At 37.9% G+C, this 16,532-nt stretch overlaps 1 protein-coding gene across 1 annotated transcript in view; it reads left to right on the top strand.

Moving 5' to 3' along the window:
• Window positions 1-16,532, top strand: part of LOC106878814 (polyamine-transporting ATPase 13A3) — a 164,533-nt gene that overhangs the window by 120,085 nt on the left and 27,916 nt on the right. The window contains exons 18-26 of the mRNA XM_052970914.1: window positions 2,115-2,271; window positions 3,017-3,131; window positions 4,648-4,772; window positions 5,138-5,304; window positions 9,970-10,083; window positions 11,026-11,105; window positions 12,633-12,785; window positions 14,411-14,507; window positions 15,520-15,577. Of these exons, the coding sequence (XP_052826874.1) occupies window positions 2,115-2,271; window positions 3,017-3,131; window positions 4,648-4,772; window positions 5,138-5,304; window positions 9,970-10,083; window positions 11,026-11,105; window positions 12,633-12,785; window positions 14,411-14,507; window positions 15,520-15,577 (1,066 nt within the window). The remainder of the gene's footprint in view (window positions 1-2,114; window positions 2,272-3,016; window positions 3,132-4,647; window positions 4,773-5,137; window positions 5,305-9,969; window positions 10,084-11,025; window positions 11,106-12,632; window positions 12,786-14,410; window positions 14,508-15,519; window positions 15,578-16,532) is intronic.

The following is a 16,532-nucleotide window of genomic DNA, read 5'->3' as shown; positions in this document are numbered from 1 at the left end:
GATAAAATGTATGAGATGTGTCCCTCAGGCCCTCACATTCTTTACACATAGATGTATTTATTTATTTATGTATGTATACTGTACATATTTACATTATATCCTAAAAAAAAAACCAGAAGACCCTTCAAATTTTAACCTAGTTATCTTCTAGTAACAACATTGTTTGGTTTGGTTGTTGAGTGGAAGACATTTGTATAGTTAACAAAAGAAACGACCCACAACTGAAACAGCTGGTGTGAATCAATTTTTATAGATTTAATCCAAGTCTCACAGCGAAAAAGAAAGAAACACAGATATTTACTTTTCAAATGTCAGCATTAATTTAAGCCCTACATTTTATACAATAAGGCTTCTTGAGTATTTGATATGGTGTGTGTGGGGATTGTGTGTCTATGACAGCAGCTACACAAAAGCACAGAGGATGGATGATTCCTCTCTGTTTTTCTTTTCTGAGACAAATAACAGAAAGATAAAGTAAAAAAGAAATTTCAAAAAGTGAAGGGATAAATAAAGAAAATCAGTACTCAAGTTAACACTCACACGCACATACATATGAGCACACTTCATACATACAGACATATACACATACACACATGTGTACATGTGTATGCTGACACATGTACACATGCACTCACAGAGAGTCTTCAGTGATGCATCAGTATTAATAATAACGGCTTCCTAGTTTTAGCACAAAGCTAGCAATGTTAAAGGACAGGGTTTGTAGTCGATTACATTGACCCCATTATGTGACAGGTGCTTATTTTATCAACTCCGAAAGGGTGATTGGCAAAATTGACTTTGGGGAATTACATCAGAACGCAAAGAGTTGGTAAAATACCACTAAGCCTTCTATCCAATGTGCTAACAATTTTGCCACGAGAACAATGGATGAAGTATAAATTACAAGTATAAATTTGTAATGTATATATATATATATTTGTAGAAATACATAAATCTGGAGGAAAAGCACACTCTAAGATGCAGAGCAGTTACTATTATAGTGGGGTAGGCTGGTTTATGGGGTTACCCTGGGTTTCTCACTTGTAAGGAGTTTAGACTTACGGCTGGAATTCGCATGGCGGCACCACAACTGGAAACCAGTAGCTAAGGCCAAAGGGAGACAATCTTTTACCTTCATGGTGCTTTGGTGATTGCAAGATGGCAGCCTGGCCAAAGATCAATGGACAATGGCAGATAATCACCTAGGGTTTTACCCTTAAAAATGAGGCTTTTTCTCCTCCATATTTTAAAGAAGTCTCATGCCAGCAGTGTTTAGGGTCTGAAGATACACGATAAGGCTAATCTTCTTATGAGTGAGAAACCCAGGGTAACCCCATAAACTGACCTACCCCACTACAATATGTATATATATATATATATATATATATACATACACACACACACACACACACATGCATATATGGGTACAGGACGTCACCAACGGTGCAAATAACATGAAATACATAAACAAATGAGTAAAATATGTAAACAATGAGAAAAAAATAGAAAACAGGACAAGTTAACACAGAGAAAAGACCTTTCATCAATTGTCGGCTACACATTGTCAACAGGGAACATAAGATGATGACAAAGGTTCCAGTTGATCTGATCTACAGAAAGATCTGTTCATAGAATTAATGTGCAAGTAACTGAGCACTCCACAGACACACGGACCCTTAATGTAGTTCTCAGGGAGATTCAGTGTGACACAGAATGTGCCAAGGCTGGCCCTTTGAAATGCAGGTACTACTCACTTTTGCCAGCTGAGCTGACTGGAGTAATGTGAAATTAAGTGTCTTGCTCAAGGACACAATATACCACCTGGAATTGAACTCATGACATTACAACCATGAGCTGAATACCCTAACCACTAAGCCACATGCCTTCACCAATCTATATTTAGATACACTATGTCTATGTTTGAAAACAATTATGTAAAGATCACTGACGGAATACTTTTGATTGTAGGTCTAGTGGTTCAGATCTGGCCTTGGGTTAAACAGCATCAGCAATGAGAGTTTCTCATAATTAAAATACCATCAGTTAAGTGTTCAGTTATTTTAATTTTTAATTCATTATTTGTTTCTTATATTTTGGTTCTATCTCTTTTACAGATTTCTGATCAAGAAATTGGTATCATACGCCAGTTCCCTTTCTCATCTCGACTGCAACGTATGTCTGTGATAGCCCGTAAAATTACTGCAAAGAATTTTGAAATTTATACTAAAGGTTCTCCAGAGATGGTGGCATCTCTTTGCCAGCCTGAAACAAGTAAGAAAACTTTTGACTTTGTCTTGAAATATTTTAAGATATATATAAATTACTCAGTTTGTCCATAAGTTGTTATTTCAGGAGAAGTACCTCAGTAACTGGCCTATCCAGAATGTATCTACATTATATATGATACATAGATGGCTATTTTAATTTAACACTGCCTCAATTGTGTACACCTGATTTTTATTCAGCTGGGCAGCTATTTGCAACATCAGTGAATGCTTTATTCATTGTTTCTTGTATCAGAGGTTACACATTCTTGTTGGAGCATGTGGCTGGCTGTGAATATGCTCCATTGAAAATGCCTAAAATTGGTGAAATTGCATCATTCTCAATGGTCAACCAAAGCTTTGTGTGTGAATTTGGTTGACAGAAGCTGACAGAATCCTGTTGTGTATATATGTGTGTGTGTGTATGCATGCTTGTGTGAGTGCACGTATGTGTGTTACTGTTTTCTTGCTTTGTCTTTGGTTGTTAGTTGTAAACAAATGCTACCATCATGCCAGCAGAGCCCTTCATTTCCAATTTATCATGAAATATGCCTGAGTCATGAGGAATATTACTTTACTTGGAAACAGGTAAGGGTTGGCAGCAGGAAGGGCATCCAGCCATAGAAAATCTGCTTCAATAACAAATTCTGTCCAACCCATGAAAGCATGGAAAAGTAGACATTAAAACAATGATGATGATGACGTTTTCATGTTCTTGGTTTTTTTAAAAAATATGTTTTTAATATTTTCAGTTCCTTATAACTTCCAAGAAGTGCTTATTAAGTTCACCAAATCTGGCTACAGGGTCCTTGCATTTGCCTATAAACCTATTAAATTAAATTACATGAGAGTTCAAAGGGTTACACGGTAAGCATTCATACATTCCTGTTTATACAGTAACTACTTACTCATATTAATTTGTTAATTAATGATATCAACTAATTAATTGTATTAATTTGATGAATTATCTGGGAGAGATTGCTATATGTTGTATGTGTTTAAAATATGATGCTGTATGCCAGTGAAATATATACTGTGAGATAAATGTTATATATACATGCACATAAGTGCAGGCATATCTGTGTGGTAAGAAGCTTGCTTCCCATTCACATGGTTCTGGGTTCAGTCCCACTGTGTAGCACTTTAGGCAAGTGTCTTCTGCTATAGCTTCAGATCGATCAAAGCCTTGTGAGTGGATTTGGTAGATGGTAGCTGAAAGAAGCCCACCGTGTGTGTTTGTCCCCCAACACTGCTTGACAACTGGTGTTGGTGAGTTTATGTCCCTGTAACTTAGCAGTTTGGCAAAAGAGATCAATAGAATAAATATCAGGCTTAAAAAGAAAAGACAACTGGTATTGATTCATTCAACTAAAACTTCTTGCTCCAGCATGGCCACAGTCAAATGACTGAAATAGGTAAAAGATAAAAGCTAAGTGGCTTTGATTATAGCCCTGGGCTGACCAAGTTCTCACACATACATGCACACTCATACACATAAACAAACTCACACACACATACACACTCACATCCACAAGCTAAAATGAGGAGCCAATTTAGAAGATTTGGTGAAGAATCCATGGAAGACCATTGTGTAACAATCCAGGATATTGCTCACTAAGTGAGAATAAGCACAGGATCTGGGCATTCCATTGTAATGGAGGATTTTTGCATGCAGAGAATGTCAGTAAAATTCTTCCCCAAGGTGCTGGTGGAGCAGCAGAAGTAACTTTGCAGGGAAATTGCTCAGGACATGCTGGACTGTGCAAACCACGACCCAGACTTTATGAAGACATGAGTTTATGGTTTCTGTTTAATGCGTTTGATCATCTTGCATAAAAATGAAAATCTGATGAGCACGCACTACACATCTGTACTCTAGGAGTATCAACCAGGAACTGATGCATCCTTCCAGTATGAAAATTTTCACATATACACAGGCAAGGTAGTGTCTCTTCCCACCCAAAGGATTTTGCTCATGTGGCATTAGTTTTAGAGGGGAAAAAAATCAAGTCAAATATTTTTTTATTGCACCTCATATATACACACACACACATATATTTCATTTGTACATATCATGTTTGTGCATATTTGGGTATATATATATATATATATATAGTATACACACATACCTGCACACACACACACACACACACACACACACACACACACACACACACACACACACACACACACACACACACACACACACACACACACACACACACACACACACAAACACACACATAGATGTATAAGTTGAGTGATATTGTCTGTGAGAGAGTAGTGGTTCTGTCTTTATAGAACTTGGTAATAAAGTAAGACTTGTTGTCCACACTGTTATTACTATATTTCATTGTAAAAGAGTTTCTTTTAACTGTTAAAGGGAACAAGTAGAGAAAGACTTACAGTTTGTTGGCTTGATAGTCTTCGAAAACCGCCTTAAAGATGAAACAGCACCAACAATTGAAGTACTCAACAGTGCCGAGATCAAAACTGTAATGGTTACAGGTGAGGTATTTCATTATAGCTTCATGGTTATATATTTTGTTGTTATAATATTTTTATTTTGTATTATTCATATTGTGAAGGCATGCGGCTTAGTGGTTAAGATGTTGCACTCACGATTGCTAAATTGTGGGTTCAATTCCCAAACCGAGTTGCATGTTGTGTTCTTGAGTAAAATACTTCATTTCATGTTGCTCTTGTCCACTCAGCTGTCAATGAGTAACTCTGCTCTGAAATCCTTCTTCATATTTTAACTCACACTATTGCCCAGCCCATGCCAGCATGGAAGGTGGATGTTAAATGATGGTGATGATATTTAAGTTTTAATATTTAATTATTAATTAATTTTTTTCCTAACCGTTTTTCAGGTGACAACATGTTAACCTCTTTATGTGTAGCTCGAAAATGTAACATGGTTGATTGTAATGATCAAATAATCCTAGTTCAAGCTTTCAAGACAGCAGATGATACTCCCACCTTGGAATTTGTTTACACAGAAGAAAAAGACCGGAAAGTTAAAGAAGTAACAGCTACTGTAAGTTTTTACTGTATCATTTAATTTTTAAAAAATTAAAGCAAAATCTGCAATCTGAACAAATGGATGACAGTCTAATGTCTGCATTTAGTTCAAAGGAAAGCTTCTTGAGTAACATCAATAAGTTTGGTTTCCATGAGGAATTGGTAGGGTAGACAAATCCCTCTCACCAATTTTTCATGTTAGAGGCCCTTCATTTCAATCTAGAGAAATTGGTGTGTTCAATAAATGGCTGAATAAAGAATTAATAATTATTAACTGCTTAGGGCCAGATGTGGCTGTGTGATTAAGAAGTTAGCTTCCCAACCACATGGTTTTGGGTTCAGTCCCACTGTGTGGAACTCTGGGCAAGTTTCTTCTAAGGCACAAGTGTGGAAGTCTGGTCAAGCAGTTTGTTTCCCAATCACATGGTTTCAGGTTCAGTCCCATTGTGCGGATCTTTGGGAAAGTATCTTCTGCTATAGCTTCAACCAACCAAAGCCTTGTGAATGGATTTGGTAGATGGAAACTGAAGGAAGCCTGTCGTATATTCAGTCAATTTTGTAATCAGGTGTGTCTACTTACGTGTGTCAGCTTCAGGTTTTAGGGTTGTTTGTTGGGTTTCACAAAAGAATGTAGATAGATATAAAGGTTAGTTGTAAAGCAGATATGTCAGGTCTAGTTGTTGTTGATCTTATTTAGCTTTTTTGATGGGAATGTGGAGGCTATAGTTGAAAGTTCAGCTCAGCATTTAAACTTTTGTAATTAGGTGTGGTTATTTAGGTATGTCAGCTTTTAGGTCATGGGGTTTTTAAGGGTTCAGCCAGCTGATTTCTTTACTTGTTGTTGGTGTTATTTAGAGATATAAACCTGTTTGTCTTTGGAAAGTGGAGGTTATAAGTGAAGCATGTATAACTGTATGGTTAGATGTATCAACTTTAAGCTATGGTGTTGTTAGCATAGAAATCTTGTGCTTTAATGTTCACAAAAGTATTAGGTTGTCTGGAAAGTTTGTGCCGATTTTTAAAGGAAAGAAAAAGGTCAATAAATACTTGCCATTACATTTTTAATCAACCAAATACGAACCATTTTGTTGCACAATGCGTCTCTATCTTTACTTTAACTTGAAAATACCCTTTTCCCAGAATTGGGGTGGATTCATGGCAAATAAGTTGAAAGGTAAGCTACTATAAATCGGCATGAACTTTCCGGACAACCCAATATGTTGGTAAGTATAAAGGTTTGTTGCACAGCAAATTTCTCACTATTAGTGCATTATTGATTATAAACCAAGATGAACTTGAATGTACTAGAGTCCTTTGATGGCTTAGCAGGTTGAAACTTGGAAGTCACTGTCAAAACTTTTTTCATTAAAGAATAATATATATATATATATATATATTCTTTTTGGAACTGTGGATCTTGAGTCAGGTGACAACACTACAAATAATAGCATATAAATATTGGACTAAAACCCTTTGGATTGAAAAATTTGAAGGCTGCCTGCAAGACTCAATCCTGTTAATATGATAGACTTTCTACTATCAGACCAAAGCCATCCTTTGAATTTCTACATGCACACATAGACACATACACACACACAATAATTGTTTTCATTATCCCCCATTTCAATAAATAACTGTTTAACTTGTGTGTGTATGTATGTATGTGTGTGTGTGTGTGTGTGTGTTGTCTGAAAGGTACATCTAGTGAGATTGTAGAGATGCTTGAACGGAAACGTGTTGATATATGTTGCATACAAGAGGTAAGGTGGAGAGGAGCTTCAGCCAGAGTCCTCACAGGCAAAGCACATAGGTATAAACTCTTCTGGAAAGATGATAGTGATGAAATAGTGAGTATGGGCATACTTCTTGCAGAGAAATGGGTGGATAAGGTCATAGAGGTAGTGAGGGTGTGCAATAGAGTACTTAAATTCAGGCTAGTCTTGCAGAATGACATAGCTACAATTATCTCTGCCTATGCCCCACAAGCGGGCCTACCAAATGAACAGAAGGATCACTTCTGCAGGCTACCTCAAAGACAAGTGATAATGATCTCATCTTTGTGGCTGGAGATTTTAATGGGTGTGTCAGACAGTAACCTGGTATCTTCCATGGTGTATGTGGGGACCATGGAGTTGGTACCAGAAATGACGAGGGAACTAGGCTCCTGGAGTTCTGTGATGCAAATAACCTATTAATCTGCAACACCAACTTTATGAAGCCAGCTAGCCACCTGATAACCTATCTATCAGGTGACTCTGCTAGCCAGATTGATTTCATTCTCACCAGATAGCGAGATGCATGGTTGCTCTTAAATACAAAGACCCTCCCTGGTGAAGAATGTACCCCCAGCATAAACTAATTATTAGTGACTTTAGACTTGAGACCAGAAGGATTCCAAAAAGCAAACCAATTTGGAAAAGAAGGACTTGGAAGCTTAAGAACCCTTCACATGATCAGAGGTTTAGGGATATCTTTACTGAGAAATTTGATGATAGGTAGGAAGAGCTACAGTCCTGTGATATAGAAGGCAGCTGGGAATTCCTGCAAGACAGCTTGCTGAGTGTGACAGACCAAATCTGTGGCTGGTGCAAAGTCCTTTCAAGACCTAGAGTAACATGGTGGTGGAACAATACTGTAGACAGGCCACTAAAGCAAAGAAACAGGCTTGGAAGGCCTGGAAGTGTGGGGTAGTGGGAGAATGTATCAGATAGCCAAAAGGGAAGCTAGGAGACAGGTATATATAACCAAGGGTATAGCAGAAAAGAAGAAATTTTCTAATGTTCAGCAACGTGAGGACCAAAGAACTGAAGTATCTCAGATTGCAAGATAGTGTGTGAGAGAAAATTGTGATGTCGTAGGAGAGAAATGTGTCGGCATCGATGATAGTGCCCTTGCGTTTAATGATTCTGCAAAAAAGAGGCTTGGAGAGGCCATTATGAAAGACTGCTGAATGTGGAGAATGAATGGGAAGGAGGAGAGTCTGCCAATTGAGGGACCAGCTATCTGAATTGACAGTACCCTGGTAGATAAAGCAATTAAGGATATGAAGACAGGAAAAGCACCTGGCCCATCAGGAATCACTACTGAGATGCTTAAAATATCAGGCGCTGTGGGTCTTGTATCGTAAATCAGGTGGTTCATGAAGGAGTCATACCCAATGACTGGTGTAGCAGCACCATAGTCACCTGCTATAAGGGTAAAGGTGATGCTTTAGATAGAAATAACTACAGACGTATCAAATTATTGAACAGGTGATGAAAATCACAGAGAGGGTCATAGCCCAACTAATTTGGGAGAGAGTTGGCCTAGATGAGATGCAGTTTGGTTTCGTGCCAGGCAGAAGCACCACTGATGCTATATTTCTGGTAAGGCAAAACTGCAGTGGAAATATCTAGCCAAAAATAAACCTCTGTACTTGGCTTTTGTTGACTTGGAGAAAGCCTTTGACGGGGTCCCCCAATCGCTTATCTGGTGGTCAATGTTGAAACCGGGGATAGAGGAGTGGTTGATAAGCGCTGTACAAGCCCTGTACAGGGATGTTGTCAGTATAGTGAGGGTTGGCAACAAGTATAGTGAGGAATTCCGAGTAGAAGTAGGGGTTCACCAAGGATCAGTCCTCAGCCCCTTCTTGTTCATTATAGTCCTTCAGGCAATAACTGAGGAATTCAAGACAGGCTTCCCCTGGGAGCTCCTCTATGCTGATGACCTTGCTCTAATAGCCAAGTCACTGCCAGAACTAGAGATGAAGTTTAGGGTGTGGAAGCAAGGTCTAGAATTGAAGGGCCTTAGGGTTAACCTAGCAAAAACCAAAGTCTTAGTAAGTAGGAAGGCAGTCAAATCACAAACCCCTTCAGGTAGATGGTCCTGCTCGATCTGTAGAAAAGGCGTGGGTAGAAACTCCATACAATGTACCCGGTGTAAGCTATGGACACATAAGAGGTGCAGCAATATCAGAGGAAGGTTAACCAGGAAGATAGTTTTTGCATGTGGTAGATACACAGTGGCAAAAAACACTGAAGATGTACAGAAAAGGGATACCCTCACATGCCAGGGGGAGAAACTAGAAGTAGTTAATAGTTTCCATGTGTTGAGTCAAGTGAAACCAATATCATAGCTGTGGCCAGTACCCCTTGACTGGCTCCAATGCTAGTGGTACATAAAAAGCACCATCCGAACATGGCTGATGCTAGGTCTGCCTGATTGGCTCCTGTGCCGATGGCATGTAAAAAGCTCCATGTGAACGTGGCTGATGCCAGTACTACCTGACTGGCTCCTGTGTCAGTGGCATGTAAAAAGCACCATCTGAATGTGGCATTAGGAAGGGCATCCAGCTGTAGAAACATTGCCAGATCAGATTGGAGCTTGGTGCAGCCGCTGGCTCTCCAGACCTGTCAAACCATCCAAGCCATACCGCCATGGAAAACAGATGTTAAATGATGATGATGATCATCATCATCATCATCATTAGAACATTATTCTCACTCATTTTACATCAAGTGAAACCAATCTACTAAATAAATTGATGAGTAACATCATTTTATTAGTCATACTGTTTTATGCATTAGTTTTGTCTGAAACTATTATTCTCTATTTTATCAGTGATATCCTATGTTGTGATGTTGGTTATAACTATCATTACCAATGTTTGTTACAATGACATCCCTTCTCTTTTTTATTTTAGGTTGGCAGTACCACCTCGATTCATATAGATGAAGACAGTCAACGTTTCCATTTTGCTGTGACTGGCGATTCATGGAGTTTAATCAGGGATTATTTTCCTGATGTTCTGTCCAAAGTAAGATACATCTGAAATATATACATCACTAGATATATAACACCTTTCTTTAGATAAATTCTTACCATTTCAAATATATTTCTTGTAACTTATTGTTAGTGACAGAAGCAACATTAGTTCAAGATAGCAATCTGTGTCTTATACTTAAAGCAGATATTTTGTCGAAAGCCTGAAAACTGCAGTATTCATTTTTAGAAAGAATCTCTTATAGATGCGTAGAGCTGTATCAGTAACTGACATAAATTGTCCACCAGCAGTTATACCATTGCTAAATATGTATTTCTGCTTCCTTGAGCATCATCAGTAGCAAATATCCATTGGCAACCATATGCTAAGACAAATTTAGCATCATCTGATATTAAAGAAACAGTGTTTGAAAAATCACTGACTTCACGATCATGTGATCTGGTAGTCTCAGCTGTGGCGATAGCAAGTGATTCTTTTCCCTGCTAGTGATGAAATGAAGAGTGCTTATATGCACCAAAAGCCCATATCAGAGTTTCTGTCATGGTAATTATTGCAATAATTCTGTTATAACACAACACCCACGTTTAAGTAGGGATAAATATTACCTTTTTCTATATTAATACAGCTTCTGTCACTAATAATTAAGTATTTATTGTTTCATCAAAGGAATATTAAAGTCTGTAGTTATTTAACTGAGTTTCCTCCCTGTGCATCTTTACAGCTCAGTTTATAAACTTCAACTCTCTCAGTACAAGAGTCATCGATAAGCAATTAATTGAGAATATACTAAGAGACATGAGTAGTCAAACTGTGATTCTGATTGCCATAACATTTCTAAAACTATAAACATTCAGTTTGAAGATATTTTTGCTGTATAGATTAATTAGCACGTCATAAGAATTACCATTGCATGTTTTGCTGCTCATATATTTGTCTTTGCGTGTATTCATATTTATATTTCTTATTTTTTTTCAGTTGGTGGTTCGTGGTAAAGTGTTTGCAAGAATGGCTCCGAAACAGAAAGCTCAACTGGTTGAAGTACTGCAATCATTAGGGTTAGTGGACATTGATGAACCCCCACCTCCACCTCATCCCACCTCAATAGGGTCATATTAGTATATTTTATATTTTTTGTTGTTGGTGGTGATGTTTACTTTCAGTTTTTTGTTGTTTGGCCCCAGGTAAATCCCAAAATTAGCAAACCTATGCTCAAAGACATTTTGTCATGCCAATTTCACCTTTTCCTTCAGGAATAATGATAAGCATAAGCATAGCTATGTGGTTAGAAATTTCACTTCTCAACCACATTGTTTTGGGTTCAATCTCAGTGCATGACACTTTGGGCAAGTGTCTTGGCAGGCTAAAGACTAAAGTAAGCGAACTTAAAAGATGGAAACTGAAAGAAGCTCATATATATAAATGTGATCCGGGCATCCGAATGTAGAAAGTTGGTAAGCTTCAAGCAGTGAGTGGCAGATATAGAGAACAAAAAGGGTACAGTATACTATAAGAAACAATAACAATTCAGTTAAATTCACTTCTGGGGGAGTCGATAAAATGAGTACCAGTTGAACACTGGAATTCTACCCCCTCCCCTGAACTTGCTGGCCTTATGCCTATAGTAGAAATGGTCATTATTATTATTATTATTATACCAACATAGATGAACCGATACCAAACTGATGGGAATGGTTTTAACTGAAAAATATATAAAAATATAAAATGAAATAATTTCTGTTTTATTATTATTATTGAGTGAGAGAGCAGCACATGCCATCAAAGTGACACTGGGGTACAAATATACAAAGCACAATATACCCATCATGTCTACACATCTAATTATGGTACACCAGGCATCACAACCATGTGTACGCAACATGGTGATCTCATATCAAGATAAACAGCACATAAACTTGCAGGTGGAACCTAGTTAGAATTTTCTTCGGGTCAAGTAGCCTGTCTTGCTCAAAAAGTCACTGAATAAGGGTTGTTTAAGGATGTTGAATGTTTCGAGAGGTGAATTATTTATACCCCAAAGAATTCCTCTCAACACTTGGTTATGATGTGCCCCACCACTGCTCATGATCAGAGATGCACATATTGTCAGCCACCAAGGGACAAGCTCAACTGGTTAAGGTCAAACAATTGACAAGCAAATCTGTGGTATTGAGCAGAATATTTGCTGTAGCCCATATTATTATTATCATCATTATTATTATTAATGTAGTGAGCTGGCTGAATCATTGGCATGCCAGGTAAAATGCTTAGTGGCATTTCGTCTGTCTTTATGTTCTGAGTTCAAATTCCACTGAAATCATCTTTGTCTTTCAACCTTTCAGGGTCGGTAAATTAAGTACCAGTGAAACACTGGGGTCAATGTAATCGACTAGTCCCCTCCCCCAAATTTCAGATTTTGTACCTATATTGGAAAGGATTATTATTATCCTTGTTGTTATTCCTTTTGAAGTCTTTCTAAATATTTTTGGATTTGCTTCCTTGCCAATTTACATATTCTTCTTTGTATTTTGGCAAAAGACATGTATTTCACATGTATTTATTATTCTTACTTTCTTCTTTTTCAGTTACTATGTAGGTATGTGTGGTGATGGCGCCAATGATTGTGGTGCTCTCAAAATTGCCCATGCAGGTATTTCATTATCAGAAACTGAAGCATCAGTAGCATCAGCGTTCACTTCAAAAATTCCAACCATCGAATGTGTTCCAACCGTTATCAAGTAGGTGTCTTTTGGTATCTTTTATCTTTCATTTTTTTGGGTTTTTTTTTTTTACTTGTTTCAGTCATTGGTCTGCAGCCATGCTGGGGCACTGCCTTGAAGGGTTCAATCCATTTGTTCTCAACCAGGGTCCATATGGCCCCTGAAAGTCCATATGGCCCCTGAAAGTCCATAGATTTTTGAGGGTTCATACAGCAAAATAGTAAATTGGGGATCCACAATAGAAGTTTAAGGGGCTCTGAAAAAATTTTGGCTTAGATGTACATATTGGTATGTATTACAAGAAACAGCTAGATTTCTTTCTCTAATGTTTTACATAGTTCAACCTACACAAATTAATGTGTGAAAAACAAACTAGGAATTTTGAAAGAAGTTTGTATACCACTAGTTTTTAAACACCAAATGGCTAGGGGTGGTCTACCAGAATAAAATAGTAATCAAAGGGGTCTATAAGTAAAAAATGGTTGAGAACCCCTGCTTTAGATGTATGCATTGGTATGTATTGCAAGAAACAGCTAGGTTTTCTTTCTCTAACATTTTACATAGTTCAAACTACACAAGTTAATGTGTGAAAACCAAAATATGAATTTTGAAAGAAGTTTTGTATAAAACTAGTTTTTAAACATCGAATGGCTATAGGTATTCACCTGTATTAAATAGTAATCAAAGGGGTTCATAGATTTAAAAAATGGTTGAGAACTCCTGCTTTAGTCGAGCAAATCAACCCCAGTACTTCTTTTTTAAGTGTGCTACATTACATTTCAATCTATTCAAACTTCAGCTGTTATCAAGGGCCTTATATACATGCATACTTAAATAGTTACAGATTGGATACAAACAGGGTACTTTATTAAGGTTAGTGTTCTTAGGTGGCCACTAATACATATGGATAAGGTCCTTATTTAAGTGGGTGCAAGGAAGTAACCTTAACTTCATCTTTTATCTTTTATTTGTCTCAGTCATTGCACTATGGCCATGCTGTGGCACCGTCTTGAAGGGTTTAGTTGAACATATTGATGCCGTGGCTTATTTTTTAAAGTCTGGTATCTACTCTCTTTTACTTAACTGCTAAATCATGGGGATGTAAACAAACCAGCACCAGTTGTCAAGCAGTGGTGGAAGACAAACACAACACACAGAAATACACAGATAGACATACATACACACATATATATACAAATATGATGGGCTTCTTTCAATTTCCATCTATCAGATCTACTTGCAAGGCTTTGGTTGGCCCAGAGCTTTTGTAGAAGGCATTTTGCCCAAGATGCTATGCAGTGGGACTGAACTCAAGGCCACATGGTTGAAGCAAGTTTCTCAACCACACTTTCACACCTGGAAGAAGCAGCTGTGTTCCAGGCCTTTGCAGGCTCTCCCAGACAGACGACATTTTATAGGTTAATGTTCTTAAAAGACTGCAAGTTACAGCTTCAGGAAATTCACGAGTTTTGTGGGAATTCCAGAACATGTGGTTAAGCTGGTGTTTGCATGCATGAGTTAATTGTCAAGCAAAATTCCACCTGTTTGAATTAACTTCTCTGATGAAATGTGTTTTTTACCATGATTAAATTCAAAGAAATACCCCTAAAATTTATCAACACTGCGTATATTCTTTCTTTCAGACAAGGTCGTGCATCCCTCGTTACTACATTTGGAATCTTCAAATATATGGCTTGCTACAGTCTCATTCAGTCCACTTCAGTTCTTATCCTATACAAGGTGAGTTTATGGCATTTACTAAAACATCTTAATACTCACAGTTTATCATATGTAATCTCTACAGGCATAGCTGTCATCATCATTATCATCATCGTCATCATCATCATCATCATCATCATCATCATTTAATGGCTGTTGTCCATGCTAGCATGGTTCAATGGTTTGACCAGGACTGGAAAGCTGGGGAGCTGTACCAGACTCTGGTCTGATTTGGCATGGTTTTTACAACTGGATGCCCTTCTTAACACCAACCACTCCAAGAGGGTAATAGGTGCTTTTATGCGCCACCAGCAAGGGTGCCAGTTGTGCAACACAAGTATCTGCCACAACTACGATTTCACTTGGCTTGATGGGTTTTCTTCTCAAGCATGGTATATTACCAAAGATCTAAGTCATATGTCATTGCCTCCATGAGGCCCAATGCTCAAAAGATACTCAAAAGATGCATGACACTGACATCGAACACATTGCCTCTGTGAGGCCCAGTGCTCGAAAGGAGCTAGATGGTGGTTAAGCTGTGTGGTTAAGAAGCTTGGTCTTGGGTTCAATCTCACTGTGTGCAACCTTGGACAATCGTCTTCTACTATAGTCCCAGGCTGATCAGAGCTTTGTGACTGGAGTTGGTAGAGGATAATTGAATGAAGGTTGTCACTCATACATATATATATATATATATATACACATATACATACATACACACATGCATACACTTACACACACACACACACACACATACACACACACACATATATATATATATATATATGTACATATATACATACACACTCACATGCACACACACATATATTTTTCACAGTATCACACAGTATTGACCTGACCATCAGATGCTGCTATGCATCACTAATCGCAATGTGCTACCAATTCAGTCTTGAAATTGCCATTCTTTTCCATCTTGACCCAAATTGTTTAACTAAATTGTCTTCCCATCACCAAAGAGGCTTTCCGAGTGACCTTTTCCAGTCTTTTTGATACCACTCTGCAATTTGCACAGATCCACCTGTTGTCTGTGAACTTTGCAACAGTTTGGCCAAGCAACGCTTGTACTTTAGGTACTCTGAGATCAACTTATTAACTCCACTCCTTTCTCAAATAACACACACACACACACACACACACACACACACACACACACACACACACACACACACACACACACACACACACACCCATGAAGTGTGTTCAATAAATATCTGACTTGATTTTTTTCCCCCACCAAATCTAATGCTACGTAGGCAAAATCCTTTGGGTGGGAGGTGATGCCACCCTTCCTGTGTATGTGTGAAAATTTTCACACCAGTAGGCCACATCAGTTCCTGGCTGTTAAACTTAGAGTACAGACGTGTAGGGTATGCTCATTGGATTTTCATTTTCACTGAACACGTCAAGCAGAAATATTGCATCAAGGTTTGCCAGTTTAGTGATACTGAAGCTCAAACCATCCAGAAGATTCAACAGAAATACTATAGTGAAATATACCTATCATTGTTTGCTGAAAAGGTCTAATAAGGCTCAAATATGTACAGAGTTGTCACTGTCTCCAAGACTATTCTTCCCTCTCACTGCATTGCCTATTTCCGTTTTCTCCCTTGCTTACAAGTTCAGTCTTGATTAACTCTTTTGTTACCATATTTCTGTTGAAATATGCTGCCTTTGTTTCAATTCATTTTTAATGTAATAATAAAGAATTTAATAAAATAACTTTGCCATTAAAAGGAATTTTTGAGAGAGGGTTTTCATTTAGACCACTTTAAAACAGTAAGTTTTTTTCATCATAGAAGTATCAACGGTTTCAGGTTGGTTGATATCAAAAGAGTGAATTAAAGTTATTAGAGGCACAGACATAGCTGTATGGTTAAGTAGTTTGCTTCCAAATCATGTGGTTTCAGGTTCAGTCCCGCAGCAGGGCACTTTGGGCACCTGACTTCTACTACAGCCTGACTGACGAAATCCTTGTGCATAGATTTGGTCAACAGAAACTGAAAAGAAGCCTGTTATTTATGTGTC

This window comes from Octopus bimaculoides, chromosome 9 (assembly GCF_001194135.2).
Source record: "Octopus bimaculoides isolate UCB-OBI-ISO-001 chromosome 9, ASM119413v2, whole genome shotgun sequence".
NCBI classification, from domain to species: Eukaryota; Metazoa; Mollusca; class Cephalopoda; order Octopoda; family Octopodidae; genus Octopus; species Octopus bimaculoides.
Note: the sequence above shows the minus strand (reverse complement) of the source record. Positions and strands in the feature narration are given on the sequence as shown.